At 30.5% G+C, this 18254-nt stretch overlaps 1 protein-coding gene across 1 annotated transcript in view; it reads left to right on the forward strand.

Moving 5' to 3' along the window:
* The first annotated feature begins 4002 nt into the window (after window positions 1-4002).
* The window catches only part of LOC147072566 (neurotrimin-like), a 427935-nt gene continuing 413683 nt past the window's right edge, over window positions 4003-18254 (forward strand). The window contains exon 1 of the mRNA XM_085946968.1: window positions 4003-4412. Coding sequence (XP_085803094.1) covers window positions 4223-4412 — 190 coding nt within the window. The 5' untranslated portion in view covers window positions 4003-4222. The remainder of the gene's footprint in view (window positions 4413-18254) is intronic.

Below are 18254 nucleotides of genomic sequence, written 5' to 3' on the forward strand. Positions count from 1 at the left end.
GAGAATGTAACATTCCATATATTGAACATACACAACTTTTTACCACTCTTTGAAGAGAATATTTTTTCTAGTGGGTATATAATATCTGAGGTGTTTTAAAGTTATGTACATTCAATTGGAATGGTTTAAAAATTGAGTTTTTGTTAATCATACAATATTTTGGTGATTTATGTTACATAACTGCAAGATATAAAGATGAATAATTTTCAAAAACCCAACCGAACTATTGAAACTTCAAGTAGGATGTATTTAATTAATAATTTATTCGTTTTCTGTTATACGACATTGGCGTAGTTTTGTTAATATTAATTATTTTTATTATTATATACTAATCTAGAAGGGTTTACTTGTACGTGACTTATTTTCATGTTACGATTTTTAGATATTTAAACAGTTTTATGAGACATGACTATTAAATTTATCTCTAGATGTTTTGACTTGTATTTATTTATTTCAACGTTTTATATTAGGTAACTACCTAGATAAAACTACCATATCTTAAATTGTTTTTAATACTATTATTATAAGAAATGGTGAAAATTTCCTGTGGTGATCACATTACCAATGAGGAGGTTTTGTAACGAGCCAATAAGCCAAAACGACTTATAATTACTATAAAAAGTGAGGTACCATACTTCGGCCATATTTTTCGTAATGGGCAGTATGATTTACTTACTTCAGCTTATAGTGTATGGATGAGTAGAGGACAGCAGAAAGAACAAGATTGGCATGTTTAAGTAATATTTGTAAGTTACTCCAATATTCAAGGATATGGAGATGTACTGCGATTTGGTAATCAACCTTCGATATAAGTCGGCATCAAAATAAGAAATTTAAAACAATGGTAGCTTTAAATTCTAATGTATTTAAGTTTTGTACTATTCTACTTGAGTCGTTTTTACCGACCCGGGTTTTGCCTTTCGGCATCTTCATGCGCTGTGTACACTCACCAAAGGCAAACATACACTGACAACGAACACTATTAACTATAGCTTATATTGAGTGTACACAGCGCATGAAGATGCCGAAAGGTGAAACCCGGGTCGCAAAAAAATGACTCAAACGGAATAGTACAAAAGTTAAATCCATTAGAATTTAAATTCAAATTCCATTAAGTACCTTCGGTCGATAGTATTAATATTGTTAATGTTAGCTTTATTAAATACATTCTCAAAAATAAATTATTCAATATAGGTACCTATTAAAATAGTAGGTATTAAGAGTAAGTCTTTATGATTATGATTATGACATATATATCGTTACGAAGCCTTTGTAAAAGTTATAAGTTTATACCAAAATCGCCTTTTAGTAATCATAGAAAAACGAGAGGTATTTTATGTCAAAAGTTGTGTGTGAATCTTTGGGAAGCGTGTGAAGGTTTTTCAAGAGATTTGTCTGGCGAAGGAAGAAGGCGCGCCGCTCGGCGTTTTGCGACGGTGTGCGTCTGCCCCGCGGTACATGCGAGTGCGCCGCGACGCCGCTAGACGTGCCGGCGACGCCGTGGCGCCACCCCCGCGATCCCATTGGCCGGCCGCCGCGGCGCCGCGCACGCGCCCTCCGTACCTCACATCCCCCGGGCAGGGCGGGCAATCCGAAGCGGCCGCCGGAGAGCCTTCAGTTGCCGCGACCGCGAGCTCACGGGCGCATCTCACTGATTAATTGCACAGTCCGTTGCGACGAAACTCACGACTCTCGAAACACTCGCGCGGAAAACGAATCCGCGACACTTTACACTCCCGTACTATCACTAATATTAATTACATTTATTTATTGGTTTATACGGATGTATGTTGATCAAATTATGATGTGCTAATTTTTAAATCTTAGTTATTATTTTCAATAAACAAAAACTATTTTTTATCGAAAAAAATACCTACAATATAGTGCGTAAAAATATTTTAAAACTTGATTTTATCTATACCTACTTTTAAAATAAATAAAACAAGCAAAGGAAGATTAACAGTTAAAATTAATATTATAAAATAAAATAAAACACAACATACCTATAATATAATATTTATTCCACATGATTTAGTAACGATCAGTACCGGTTGCATCCGCTTAACAGTAATCAAATGAGGATTCTCTGATTAATGAATCAAGCTGGTTCAATAACTAAATTGTATGAAATACGTTATATTATATTTTTACAGTGTTTTATTTTATTTAATGACAATTTGTCTTTCCAACAAGAATATTATATAATGTTTTTAATACATTAATTTTAGTCAATGACAACTTACCTATTATTTATCGTGCGAATTAAAATATCTCTCATAATCAATAATACCAATGTTCATATTTTCATATAATTTTGTAGGTAGGTACCTAGTTATTATGAGGAGCAATATTTCTATATTAATGTTTTGACAAGTGTAATTACTAATTTCATTAAGTATATTCAGTATTTACTTAATAAATTGTTTTTTTATCAGTAGGTATATTACTTTATTGACGAAATGTAAAAATAAACTTTTACATGAATATGACATTGTATTTAACGAATTATCAGAAAAGGTTTTGGTAAAAAACTTGGTGGATAAAGTGTTAGATAGTCTGTTGGATAGAATGTATTTCCGTAATTTAAAACAAAACAAGTAAGAGTTCGATTATTTTCCTAGCAGGGTTGTGTTATTAAAACAAAAATTGTTTAAACTGGCAATATGGTTACATCCGTTTAGAAAAAAAAACAAAAATTTTCGAAAGCATTTATTCCATTTGTTTATCATGTTTATTTTGATTCGGCTGGATTATCGTACGCGCTGTTACGTAACATGTTGCTTCGCTAACGATTGCATATTATCTACATGTTTATAAATTCACAGCGCGTTTCGAATTGTCGGAATAATTGCGAACGGAACGCGAGATAAAACTGCAATTGTATATTAAATTTTTCCTCTTATCCGACGGACTTAAAAAAATAAATTAGTTTCGACATTCAGATTCTTTACGCTTAATTCTGTGGTTTTAAGCTATGCTAGTCGGAAATAGATTTTTTTTAAGTTAAGCCTTTCGAGATGTGGCTGTACTTCTAGACACATCCTCAAAATTCTTTGGACTGACCGGATGACAATTAATGTTAACGTTCTCAAACAAATAGAAAAGGACTGATAAGTTATGCGTATTATCAAAATAAGTAAACTACAGTATTATACTTCTTATCTTATGAAAGGATAAAAGTACAGCATTCTTTTAGGAAAGGTTAACGGTAAACGTAGCAGTGGACGATGTCGCATTTCGTGGATTAATAACATCCCTGATTAGTACGAGTGCAGGTCCACCGCACTGTTTTGGATAGTAGATGATAAAGTAATGATTGCCCTGATTGTGGCCGACTTATCAGGAGAGAGTTTTTTTGTAAATAAATATTATAATCGATGCTTCCGTTATTCTAAATTGTATATAAATAAAATACATACATACAGGAATGTAATAAATAATACACATGTCTTAACTTGGTATTACTTTTATCTATCTTTATTAATGTATACTTAGTAAAATAATCCTAAGTTAATTAAATACTATACTCAATGTGAATTTGGTTTTGTCTAAGTGATACTAGGTATATATCAAATCTATTTTTAATAGCTTAAAATGTAGTGATGACTTGCGTTAATTTTTTTAGCAAATAAAAACACAAATCGATTTATAAAAATTTACCGAATATCACAGAATTTATTTAATACTTACGCAATTTCACTATCATAATATTATTAAAGAATACTAACTGAATAATTTATTTAGTTTAATACTATTATAATACCTATTTATTACCGTGGACAAAAACTAACTTTGTATTTTTAATTCTAGAGTATTTTGGGAAAGTTTATTATTTATAACTGATCGCATACAATATAATATTATAATAAAACACATTTCAATTATATACACCAACCAACTCTACCAACACTGCGTATTAAATTTATTGAGTTTATCGCAATTTTGATTGAGATTTTATAATAAGACATATTTCTTTATTATTGTCTTTTATTTTGTTTACAGTGAACTTTTGTATTTAAATTCACAGTTAAAAGATGTCATGACGTTTAATTAAAAATGACATCAGAGTAAAGTGAAAACCAATTACTTATAAAAACATCGAACGAAGAATACGAATAGTAAATAAGCAAAACTATGTAAATATTTTTTGTCGATTAGTTTAAAAAAAAGACAATCTGAAAGCCGTCGATAGAGTAGTGTTAGTTGCGGCAGATGAGAGCTGATGATATTGAAGATGCTGCGGGAAGGTTCAGGTTCGACGGCGGGCAAGTGCGAAGGCTTTGGTGGGCGGGGGCGGGGGCGCGCCGCCCTTTTTTTGACCGCGTGGGCGCTTCTCGTAAGGGCGGGCGTTTTCGCCGTTACCACCACCACCGACTTCCCTGAGACGTTCGCCGAAAATGGAACTAATAACGGTAAGTTTCACAGCTTGATTTTCCAAAGAATATGTGAGAAAAAAATCAAAATACCATAGAAGGATGTTATATTTATTTTATATTACAATATTATGCTTTATTAAAAATTAAAATAGACAACAAAATAATATCGTCAACGATAAAATACACATTATATTAAAATGTTACATCCATTTAAATAGTATTATAAACAAATTTATCGCACGTATTGAAATGTGGCAAAACTAAAATAATTTTAACATGTCAAAAGTTATCTACACGGTCACTGATAAACAAAAATTATGACAACTTAAAAACAATAATATTTATAAACAGCTGATTTTAATATATATAGTTAGGTACTTACTTTTAAGGCAATGTCTCTCAAATATTTAAATTCAATAAAATCAGACGATAAAATGATTTAATCGCTATTTCGATTTATTTCTGTCTCAATGTCATTTGATTGCTAATTAATTATAGCATCTATTCATTTAATGACATTAATTTTGAATATGTGCTATATCGAATCATTCTGTTTGAAGTAAAATTATTTTAAATCGAAGATGAAAACATAAAACATTTTTTTATTTGTATTGTAGATTATTTTACACGTATTTTTTAAAAATAAAATATGACGGAATAAAATTCGTACAAATTATAATAATAGCATAGTTTAACATTTTACGAGACCTCAAAAAAGGTGTTGACAGTTTGCGTAATAAATTGGCGAGTAAAAAAAAGTTGTTTCGATTATTTATGGCCACCGATTGCTTCCTAATTTACAAGTCCAACAAGAGGATTTTGTCTGAAAGTTGGTCTTTTATTTTATTGGAGGGTGGAAATTGTTTGGATTTGAATTTGCGGCTTGCGGGGCGAAAGCAAGATAGGGCACGGACTGGCATTTTGCTCGAGCATAGGTCGTGCAGATTAGCGGCTAAATAATTACAGTGTTTAAGCTTTTTTCTTGTTTATTACAATGCAACACAATTAAAATATTAACCCACCGTTCGAGGTGCTGGCAATACTTACATAAATTATCTTCAAATATATTTCATATTGTAGATATTTCATCATTATACCAAAAAGATAATTAAATTAATTTATGTCCGCGAAGTGATTGTATATCATCAGCGGGTTTATTCTATACACAAGGCGACTATCGACCGCTAAAGTGATAAAGTGAGATATTTGTATGAGGTATTATAATTGTTACAATAAGTTAGCTGTCTAAACAGTCAAAACTGTTTATCTCGCTCTAAATTTCATCACAGCCAAGAGAGGTGCTGTTAAAATATAGTACTTATTGCAACAATTACAACAAACTTATTGTAATTGTTACAATAAGTGCTAATACTTTGATATAAACCTACCCTTAGTTTGATAATATTTATCACTTTATCAGTTTAGCGGTCGATAAGTATAGAATAGACCTACAGATATAGATTATTGTAGATAACATTTAATATTTTAGTCACAAACAATCAAAAATAAACACTTAAAATGAAAAATTTTAAGGGCATAATATACTGTAATTCTTAAGGCAGGTACGTGAAATATAACTACCCTTCATTTAATTTAATATTTATTATATTACTAGATATATTCATAATTTACATTAAATTTAAAAAAAAGATATATTTTGACGTTCAGTTTATACTTAATAATTATAATAGTTATTAATAATTTATATTGTCATTTAAAATAGTTGAAACGTGATACTACGTTAATTAAAAATACAACTTGTATAGTGATTTGGTGACTTGGCCAGTGTTAATAATTTAAAATGAAAATGTGTACATTAGAAATCTCCGTCGGAAAGTAAAAGTGAGAAGTGAAAACAATCAGTTACTAGTAGGCATTACAAAGAGGAATAAACTTTTAATGCGTGAATTGAATAATAAATAATATAGTTAATATATTAAATATATATAATTTGATTATACTTATTTTTTTGAAAAAATACGACGCCAAGCGCGACTTGAAATCGCATCTACTTGATTCCGCCCTATGTGCAATGTGCACCCTATATAATTACGGTGAAATTAACTAAGAGTTTTGACATCTTGAAGCTCTTTACAAATTTTTTATCGAAATATAAAATATTTAATTACGTACCGGTATAAGGATTTCTCCAAATTTTAGTTATAGCGTATTTGAACTTACTAATAATTTAATAAACAAATTTTTTATTCAACGAATAATTCACAAGATTTATGAATGTAATATTCTTATATTCAATACGTCATATATAATTTGAAAACACATCTAATATATCTAATAGAAAAATATTTTTGAAAAAAATCGACATCGAGCAGGACTTGAATCCGTATGAAGAAAAATAATGGTAGTGTTTTAATTATTAAACTGTATTGATTATTAAAATCAACAAATAAGTAACGTGGGGCATTAGAGATATTCATTATTATGAAAGAAAGATAAATAAATAAGAACTATACAAATAATATAATGACGTTAAAAATTAGTAAAAAAAGAATAATATGGATACATTTGAAAAAGTGTGGTTAATACAATTTAAAGTGTAGTTCACCAGATACAAAAATGATATTTTGTACATGTTAAAATATTATCAATATTCTAGGTATAGTAAAGTTGTATCTTTATTACATTGATAAGGATTATTAAAACATTATATTATAATCAATGAATTTTATTTTAACTTTTTTATTATATGGTTCGGTTAAGTTAGTAAAATTCAATGTGAAACCAAAAGATGTAGAAGGGCATCTTCTTCTATTGAGATGGAGCCTAGGTGTATATTGTATAAATTAGCTACAAGTCGATATAGTAATGTAGTAAAATTAAACAGTAAATATTACATTGAACTAAATATATTTAAAAGACAATATTATGTAACACGAATATGTTCTAGTTATATTATATTATATTTATAAAGATGCTGATAAATGGATCTCTGAAAACATTATCTTGTACTGCTTACTAGTTTTTTTTATTATAGAAAACTGAAACGTTAGAAACACGTTCGCTATATTTTGCATACTGACCGGAATTTATAGCAAATAATTTTTTTATAGATAAACTACATAAGCCTCAATTTCGTATGTAACATATATTTAAATATTAGTTTTGTAGCTGTCATCAGATTCCCAGATCTCAATTATTATAATATTATTTATTAAATATTCATTTTCACGTACAATCAGTCAGTACCTATATAATATAATAATATGATTTTGTAATGTTATGAGATAGCGGATCTGCAATTTCATAACACTACGAATTAATTAATGTCACTTCTTTCATCATGATTTCAAAATATTATTTCAAGTGTAAATATGTATAAATAGCAGGTCAGAATCGATTGGAGATCTCACTCGATTACAAGTTTCCGTCAAAAACACATCACACCGAATTACCGTTATATTTATTTTATTACATCGATTGAACCATTGTAGTTATTTGAAACAGTAAATAAATTTTCGTCTCCTCCATCATCAAGAACAACTACTACCGTCTTTCATCTGCAATACCTATCCTCCGCCGAACCAAACAATCTAATAGTGGTGACCCCGACATGAATCCAATAGTTTTTAATAATGTTCAAAAGTATTGCCTTTACAATATGTATTTTAATTCAACCGTTAAATGGATGAACGCATTGTTATCAACTCGAAAAAAAAATAATTATGGGGGGAAAATATTTGAATAATGGATACATTAATTAAATTATTAGTTAGGTCTTTGGGTAACAACTTTCATTTCTTTATTGTCCTCGTTTAATAATAAAATCCGGAAATGTTTTCAACTTCGAAATAACTGTGGTAATTGGTTCTTTTTTCACCACCGAAGTGAATAATTATTAATAATATAACTTTTGAAAACTCGAAAGAATTAATTATTATCGGACTATATTTGTATTTTATATATTGGAGTTAAGTGTTATATTGAATATAAAAGTTGGAAGGACTATCAACTTTCACACAATTGTTATTTTTATAAAAATACTAGTTGTAACTTATTTATTAGAGACTATAATCATTTGAAAGTTGTGTCACGTTTAATAACGTGTACATATTATTATAATAATAAGGAAGGGTTTCTTTATAAATACTAAGTATTATTTGGTATCATTAAGTTATTTTGAGAATTTTTCGTTTAGAAATATGAAAATTATATTATCTTATTATATTATTAAAGTTGTTGTATATTACCCATATTTTACACTATAGTATGAATAAATTATTATATAACTAAGATTTACTTTGGTAGTATTCCATTTTACAATAACGATAATATTAGATTATATTGGTTTATTAATATATAACTATTTCGGCTGTTATCAAGACTAGTCTTGAAATTTTGGTAGTCTTGATAATAGTGTGATAACTGAATGTTTTGCAATTCTTGCATGAAGAAAAGGTGAGTAAAGATTCGCAGATTTTGGATTCGGCTGGTCCGTTCCGGATAAGATGAATAAGTATATTGGTCAAACTTCATGAACGGTAAAAAAGCGTGTGAGTGAACACAAGAGGGCTTATCGATTGAAACACTACCGAGCACTCCATGGACATATGCCACAAATTTGGCTTTGGGACTAAGATACTGTGACAGAATAAGAGTATTTTTTTTACAATTATTAGTAAATTAGGTTATTTAAATTCATAGGAACTGTGATAATATTTATAAGGACGATGGGTTACGTTTAAAAAACGCCATGGCTTCTGGCATTTTTGACAACATCACATATTCGATCTGGTATCTCTGGTCGTCACAACTCACATAGTACACTATCATTCCTTTTTACTCTGAGAAACATTTGCTATCAGCCTAACTAAATTATGCCTGTTTGAAATACTTAGAATTACCTCTGTCATGATCACGAAATGTTGAGAAAAGAAGGAGAAAAAACATAAGGTGACATCTCAAAAGTCTGTTACGATAATAAGGAACCGTGACAGTCTCAAAAATTAAATGAGTAAAAGGTATAATTATTTTTATTGTCAATAATTAATAACAAAAATCTTATTATATTCTTTAAAAAAAATATTAACTTTTCAATTCGACATTTTCATGAGGATTGAGTATAATTAGGATTCAAGGGTTCGATAAGGGAGAATGTGTCGAGTGGCTGTGAGCGTGGCTGTCATCATCACTACCGGATCGCGGCTCGGTCTGAGCACATGCGTCCCGTGGGGGTAGGCAGATTGAGCGTCGCTTGGGGGCGGCAATTACTCGAAGGGCGGCAAATCGAGGAAAATCATTTGGCATATATAGAAATAGCTACCCAAACTTAAATAATAAAGTAATAACGTAATAACGAACACACCTATCGTTCCATTAAAAAATTCAGCTCGCTGATTGGAAACAAAATTTATTAATTGACATAAAAGGTTTAACAGAACTGTAAATTTTTTGTCAAGTTCGCGATGTCTAGTTTACTCCTGTTGCCTTTCGACGTCCATGGTAACGAGAAACGACACATCTACGGATGATACAAAATACTGTATAAAAAATGGAGCGACATTTTGGCACTGCCCAGGGGCGGCATTTTGTCTCGGGACATCACTGCCTACAGTACCCATATACAATAATACGTCATATTATACGTAGTGAATATATGGCAAAAAAGCAGTGACCCAGAACGAAACCATTTAAAATACTAACAAGACAAACCTAACTAAGTCACGTTAAATTAGCAACACTGGATGGTGTTTATTGTCAAGTTAATCCAGATGGTTCTGCATTGCACTCTAAGGCTTTCATTTATAACTGCTTTATTATTATTAATATCATAGAATGAAGTTGATAAATTCTATCGAAAGTGTAGGACATATTATTTGAATAGTTTAGAATGTATTTTGTTTTACAATATAAAGTTGTAATTATACTGAGATGCATGTCGCGTACTGTCAAGCTGTCACAGCGACAATTAGTAGACAATAGTCTATGGTTTCGCCATTTTGCAGAATATTTTGAACGATCACGACCGCTGTAAATTCAATGATGGAGTAACCTAGTAACGAGTCTCTGTAAATTCAATAACATTTTGAACAGGACCCAACCCGCAGACCATAGATAATAGACAACATTCTTATAAACATAGATAGTGCTAGCTGCTAAAAACAAAAAACACGCGATTTTGACATGATTCTAAAAGGTGTAGGCATGTAGAAAATGATAAAAAACGTTCATTAAGTCATGCAGGTGTCGAAACAGTGCGGTACGCGTGAGGTGACCTCATTGTTTTTCTGTTGATTTCGGCAAATTTTGCTAACTGACAAGGTTCAAAATGTGCTACGGGATGGGAGCATCAGTCTGATACTATTCTAAACAAAAAGAAAGACGACATTACACACTTTTTTTCTGTAGAGGCAGCTTACTGTGTCATCACGTGATAGTACGCGGCGTGCATCTCAATATACTCACAACTTAAGACTGATGAAAGCTTTCGAGATGTGGCTGTATCGGTGTAATAAATATATTTTTTCTTGAAATCCGTTTTATTTACATCGAATCAAGCTACAGTGTGGCCATAGAAGAAAATAATATTATTTTTTTAAGTACCGATATTAATTAATAAAATAATTACAAGATAAAAAGAGCTTTTTATATATAACGTTTTAAATTTTCTGTTAAATCATATAAACTTGACTTGGCTAGCTTAAACGTTAAAAAAATTTGTACTTCATAGAAATAATAGTGAAATGTTATTTTGACATGTAATATTGATTTCCATAGTAACGCACGTCTATATTAATAATTTAGTTGATAGGACCCCAGACCCCTAGCAAACAATAATGGTGTCGAAATAACTTTTCATACAAAATAGAATTAACTGAAAATGAATTCAATTCTACTTAAAGATGGCTAAAAGTATTAAAAAATTGCATTGGTATCGTGTTCTGATATATTCTAAAAGTTTCAAATGTTTAGCTAGTCGGGAAGTTAGTTAAAAATCGATTGCAAGATTTGTATCGGACAAAGAACCACCGGACAAATAAGAATACGAGCTAAGAAAAACGTTGTAATAGTAATATATTATTATGAATGCGAGATAACCCACAAAAATGCATCAATTGAATGCACCGGAAAATGCTGTAAGGTATTTAATGAAATGTGTGCTGGAATACAAGAAATGCATAATAAATTGAATTTGTGCAGTGCGCTTTTGTTTTACCGCGTATGCGAGTATCAATGCTGTCGTTGATTCACTGTCGCTAATTGCAATTCCAATTTATTGGCTCGCGACTGAAACAAAGCACTTAGCCTCACTTTATGAAATATAGCGAATTTATTATTTATTGTCTATTGTCTATCCACATTTTGTCGCCAAAATATGCAGATTTTTATTGATGGTTTCTAAATAAGTAATAATCTTGGCGAATCTCTACCTACCAGAGGCATCTGGGTTAACGATATAAAATGTGAATTTATTAAAGTAGGAATCCCATCTTATTTGATGGTTATATTTATTATTAAAATTTAGTTTATTTAGTTTTCTATATTTGTATAACGAAGAATATATTCGACCAATTCATAGTTTTAATAATTTATTTTAAAAACATCGATTTTTATAAATTTTCATAACGTAAATATATGTCATAAACTGTGATGATTAGACTATATATAGAAAGGGACTGCATCCTAGCGGGAACTTGTGGAAAATAGAGAGGAGTAGTCACATTTCTTCCTAGTGCTATATACATACCACATAAGCGTGAAGTTCGATAGTTTTGACAGAAAAAATGACATAGTTAGAGCGACGCCGAGTACGAGAAAATAGTACAATATGTGGCTGTCATCGGATTCCTGTGACCAAATATCAATTATAATATTATTTATTAAATAATATTCATTTTTCACGTATAACCTGTCGGCACCTATATATAATATGATTTCGTAATGTTATGAGATAGCGGATCCGCAATTCCATACAATTGCGAATTAATAATATTATTATTTCATAATAATTTCAACATATTATTTCATAGTGCGGCGGTCAAAAAATACCGGGTCAGAATCGATTGGACTATTCACTTGATTACAAGTTTCCGTTAAGGGGGGACATGCTCAGCGTAGGTCAAAATGGCGCTTTTGTTCTATTTTAAAAGCATGATCCTGGACATACATTAAACGTTGTAGATAATCTATTGATATAATTTTGAAGCCTTATTATCCTTTATATTTATTTTAAACATTTAATGACTGCATAAAGTATTTTTATTACATAAAATAGTATTCTTTTAAACTTCTCGCTCTAATGTTTTAGAATATAGTCATATTTCAGTACATAAATGTGCAGTGCTAATGTTCAAATACGCGCGTTATCATCATTTTACTCCCTACTTCAATTATAGTTTGTCAATTTATGGCTACGGCCGTATGTTGTAGCTTAACCACTGGGGAATGCCAAAAGAAATGTCGTATTTAAAAAAAACACTACCTTATTCTTAGGTCAATAATTATTATAAAGCAATCATTATTCGTAAGATGTTTATCACACTTGAATGGTCAAAGACATAGCTTATAATTAGTATCTTTAGAATTATCTTGAAATGTGTTAATCTTGCCCATTTTTTGAATAATAAAATGCCTAATTCTTGTCAAATTTGGGATCACAGAGATTATCAATATATTTTTTTATCGTAAATATTTCACTATATTAATGTCGATATAAATTATACTGATGGTTATATAAATGCGTTTAAAAATTAATAAACGTAAAAAATCTTAACACCACTGCACATTTATGTACTGAAATATGACTATATTCTAAAACATTAGAGTGAGAGGTTTAAAAGAATACTATTTTATGTAATAAAAATACTTTATGCAGTCATCAAATGTGTAAAATAAATATAACGGATAATAAGGCTTCAAAATTATATAAATAGATTATCTACAACGTTTAAGGTATGTCCAGGATCATGCTTTTAAAATAGAACAAAACCTTAAGATTTTTTTATATTTATTAATTTTTAAAAGTATTTATAGAACCATCAGTAAAATTTATGTCGACATTATTATAGTGAAATACTTACAATAAAAAATTATATTGATAATCTCTGTGATCCCAAATTTGACAAGAATTAAGCATTTTATTATTCAAAAAATGGGCAAGATTTACACATTTAAAGATACTGATTATAAGCTATATCTTTGACCATTCAAATGTGATAAACATTTTACGAATAATGTTTGCTTTATAATAATTATTGACCTAAGAATAAGGTAGTATTTTTTTGAAATACGCCATTTCTATTGGCATTTCCCAGTGGCTGAACTACAACATACGGGCGTAGTCATAAATTGACAAACGATAAATGAAGTAGGCAGTAAGTTCATGGTAACACGCGTGTTTGAACATGTACCGCTTTTAAAGAAATATTTTTTTTCCGGCTAGGTACATGTTCAAATATCCCCAAAGACGGAGACATTTTCGATGAAGTGATAGGTATATATTTTGTATTAGAAATTTTATTTTTCTGTATAAAATTGTACTTAAGTATGTTTTTATTTTTATTTATTATTATTTTATATATTATCTTCTTCTGTGTGTGAGGGTAATATTTATAATGTAAATCTCATGTTGTGTACGTCTTGAATTTAGATTTGTTATGGCCACATTAATATATTATATTTATATTAATATAAATAAGAGCAGTCGGAAATAATAACGATAACAATTAAACTAAATTTACACTGTGTAATCCGTGCGCAGTAGAAGAAATTGTAACTTGCATAAATTTAAAGTTAAATTGTTCCTCTATAATGATAATATTATTATTGCTAATTAAATTAATATTAATCACAATGCTTTGTCAAAGTGACGTCACATTTTTTACTTAGACATTCTCGAATGTTTTTCGTCACCGAAAAAAATATCGTAAGATGTATTTTATATTTACGAAATGCAGGGTTACTCGTGAAATATTATATCGAAGGGTCGTGGTTGACGTGTGTCCATAATTATTCTTCGGGGGACCGATTGTCATCTCTCGACGGAGTTGGACAGCTTTTCGATGAATAAAAATTTACTTTTTGCGAAACTCTCCTTCACATCGCAGTCACAACATGATAATATGTCTCCCTTATTTTGACATCTCTGCCTGGATTCAAAAGTAATTCGTCTCGAGTGCCAACTTGATTTATTTCACACTATCTTTGACATGCAATATGATTTTCTCTAATCTGTTCTGAAGGTTTCTTTTATTTTTCTTTTTCGCAGAACTTTGAATCAAGACATAATAACATTATAATTTAAATCCATTTATTTACGTGAGCGAACATTATAATAAGACATATTATAATGCCTAATCCAAACCACCAGACTTGTATGTGAAAAAACTGCGTGAATTATAATGGACTTAAGTTTTGAGTCTATTTTAGTTTACTATTCCTCTTCACTATTCCATTTGAGTCGTTTTTTGCCACCCGGGTTTCGCCTTTCGGCATCTTTAGGCACTGTGTATACTCACCAAAGGCAAACTACGAACACTCTTAATTCTAACTTATATATAATAAATCAATACAATAAAGTAGGTAAAAACTCCATTACCTACCTATCAAGTCAAGGGTCACAATAAAAAATATAACAAACAAATTATGCATAATTGAAGTTTTAGTAAAAATACCCCCCCTCCATATTATTAATAATAATTACAAGATAAAAAGAACTTTTTATATACAACGTTTTTAAATTTTCTTTTGAATCGATATCTCAATATGCTCAAACTTGTACTTGATATGATTTCCATAGTAACGCACGTATATATTAATAATTTAGTTGCTAGGACCACTCCTCTTACAACCAATAATAGTATTTTACTTTTGACGGATTTCTTCCGAAATAACTTTTCATACAAAACAGAATTAACTGAAAATGAATTCAATTCTACTTAAATATGGCTAAAAGTATTAAAAGAATGCATTGGCATCGTTTTCTGATATATTCTAAAAGTTTCAAATGTCTAGCTGGTCGGGAAGTTAGTTAAAAATCAATTGCAAGATTTGTACTGGATAAACAACCACCGGACAAACAAGAATACGAGCTAAGAAAAACGTGGTAATAATACACAATATTTAAAAACAACAAAAACAACATATTTACAAAGTTAATTCTACCAAAAAATTACAACCATTTACAAAAATTATTATGGTATAAAAACATTTTTTTTTTTAATTTTTCAATGGATTGAGAACATCAGTCATGTAGTGGGTCAGAGCGTACTGGGGCAACGCTCCGGTACTTCTCCAGACAGTGTTCATTAATAGTACGAGTATGTTACACGCAATAGGTTTAAATCATGTACTTAAATAAAATAAAGTCTGTTTTGTTTTTTAACTTAGAAACAGTTGAGAATCAGTAAACTGGGCCAAAAAATGGGAGAGAAGCGATTGGTCAGTTCATTTCCTAAATGAGTATGGGGAAATGTATTGATATTTAGAATACCGTCGCTTCAACTTTTTTGTTTATTGGTAATCGTTGTCATTGCTCAAAAGTTTCAATTAATAGAGGACTGTGCATGGAAATTTGTGTTGTGACAGATGTTTATAGAATAATTTGTATAAATTTTACATAGTCCAACCACCACAGTCTAGATTTCACAACCCTCTCTGATTTATTGGAATAGAGCTTATTTGATGATTAGGTGCCATGGCACCATCCTTGAGATATGTCCTGCCCAATAAAATCGCACCACTAATTTCACTTTTGAACCGGTTGAAACCAACAATCTCAAGAGATTGTTGGTTTCAATCCGTTAGGTACATGGTTTTGGTTCGAACATATATTAACTTAAAGATATATAAACATATAAAAACTAAATATGAATTAGCCAGGCCCAAGAATCAAACCCAACCTACTGTCTACCATTTAATAAGCTGATACTTTATCATTCGTCCATCGCAAGCGCTTGACCGAGCAATATACTTATTAATGATTTAAAATAAAATGCAGTAATACTTAAGGTGAATGCTCCGCTTACCACACATAGCGGAGAAATACGAAACTTGCAAATTGATAATTTTAATCAAAACCTACCTACCTCAAAACATAGTTTTTTTTATCCAAAGTCAAAAGTTTAATACAATAAAAACGTTATATTAGGATGATAATTCGTAAATGATCCCATACTATAGTAGTATTTTATTGTTATGTTTATCATAACAATTTAGTTTATTAAGTTTTTGGTTTTATTAATTATAATGTACCTATGTTATAATCTAAATCGATTTTTCTAAAAAACATATACTTACATAATTTGAACAGTTTGAAAATCTTTTTGAAAAAAGTAAGACGGGAATCGAATCTGCATCTCTCGGATATTGCGCACACGCACATAGATCATTATGCTAAAGGAGCCACACTTAATTGCGACAAATTTTAACTAATGGCTTTTAATATTAACTGAAGCGTTTTCCAAATTGAGCTACTATGTCTTAAGGTGTCAAAAAAAGATTTTTTCTATTGGTTATAATAGGTATATTTTCTCAGAAGTGTTTTCAAAAGTATGCATGTTCAATAATTAGAATGATACATTCTTGAATCTTGTGAATTATAAGTTGAATAAAAAAAAAAGTTAACTAAAATACATATACATGTGTACCTATAATTTGAAATCCGTTTTTATTTCTTTCAAATTATATTCTGGTATGCTGCCAATATTGAAGCTCGATGTGAAGTTTTCAAGACGTTACACAATTTTTTTTTCTTCAGATAAGTCAATGTAAATGTCAATAAATTAATTAAAATAATAAAACATCGCAAATTTGTGTGAAATGCAGCCGTTTCGTTTGGTATTACTTATTTTACAGGTCATTGGATGTTTGTGCAATCGATGTTCTATGAGGGCGAATTAATTCCGTGTTTCAACTATCGCGGTCAGTGTATGAAGTTGACTAACACACAGCGTAAGGGCAAAGTGAAAATGAATTGGCAGCGGTGAAACTCAGGGGTATGTTTGTCCGAAAGCTCGTTCGCCCGCAAAACCAAAACTTAACACCGCCTTGCGAATAATATAGCGAGCGGTATTGACTTTATAATATTAAACACCGAATATTATTCAGGGAAAAAGTGAACTTTGAAATAGTGAATATTTATTGTGCCAGAGATATTAAACCTTCACTATTGCTTCAGATTTAACCTCCTCTTAAAGAAAAGTAAACTTACCCATAATTCTCACCAGTACTAAGCCTACGGATCAGATGCCAAAAATTTAAGAGGAAGTTGGATATTTTTGAAAGGAAAGCTTAAAAAAGCTTCCAAAGCCGTGTGTGAAGATAATTCGTAGTAATGAAGGTAAATCAAAATAAAATTTATTTATTTGGTATTGGTGACGCTTTTAGCAGTGGACTCTAATTTGAAGGTGATGGTGGTGGTGGATTACGGATCTAGGGGTTTACACAGGGTACCAGATACTGACCTTTCCGGTTCGGTGTTCACGCACTCATGCACTGGTAAACGGACAGTACACTTGATATATTATGAAGAATATTTTGATATATAAGTTCTCAAACCGTAACAGATTTAGTGCAACGAAAGTTGAACATATGCGTTTTGAGTCACTCGGTAGTTAACGACGGCTAAGCTATCAGAAGCTCGTTACGCGACCGCTTTCTTGATGTCACTCGAGCTAACTGAATGTTATTTAATCACGGTCTCCTGATGACCCGTAATTGCTCGTCGTCTGGTCTTGTGACAATAATAAATAAGGGATTTGGAAGAAGATGGGAAGAAAGGAATGAGGGCTAGGATATTTGGGCCAACCAGGCACATTTTATTATAGTAAACTTTTCTAATTACTTATAAGTATGTATAAAATACGAAGTACATGGAAGTAAGCTAAATGAGTGAAGTACACTCTACCGTTTTGCATCTAC

The sequence above is a fragment of the Rhyacophila brunnea genome, unplaced genomic scaffold, assembly GCF_057557595.1.
Source record: "Rhyacophila brunnea isolate RB1 unplaced genomic scaffold, BYU_Rbru_1.0 scaffold_2, whole genome shotgun sequence".
Lineage (NCBI taxonomy): Eukaryota > Metazoa > Arthropoda > Insecta > Trichoptera > Rhyacophilidae > Rhyacophila > Rhyacophila brunnea.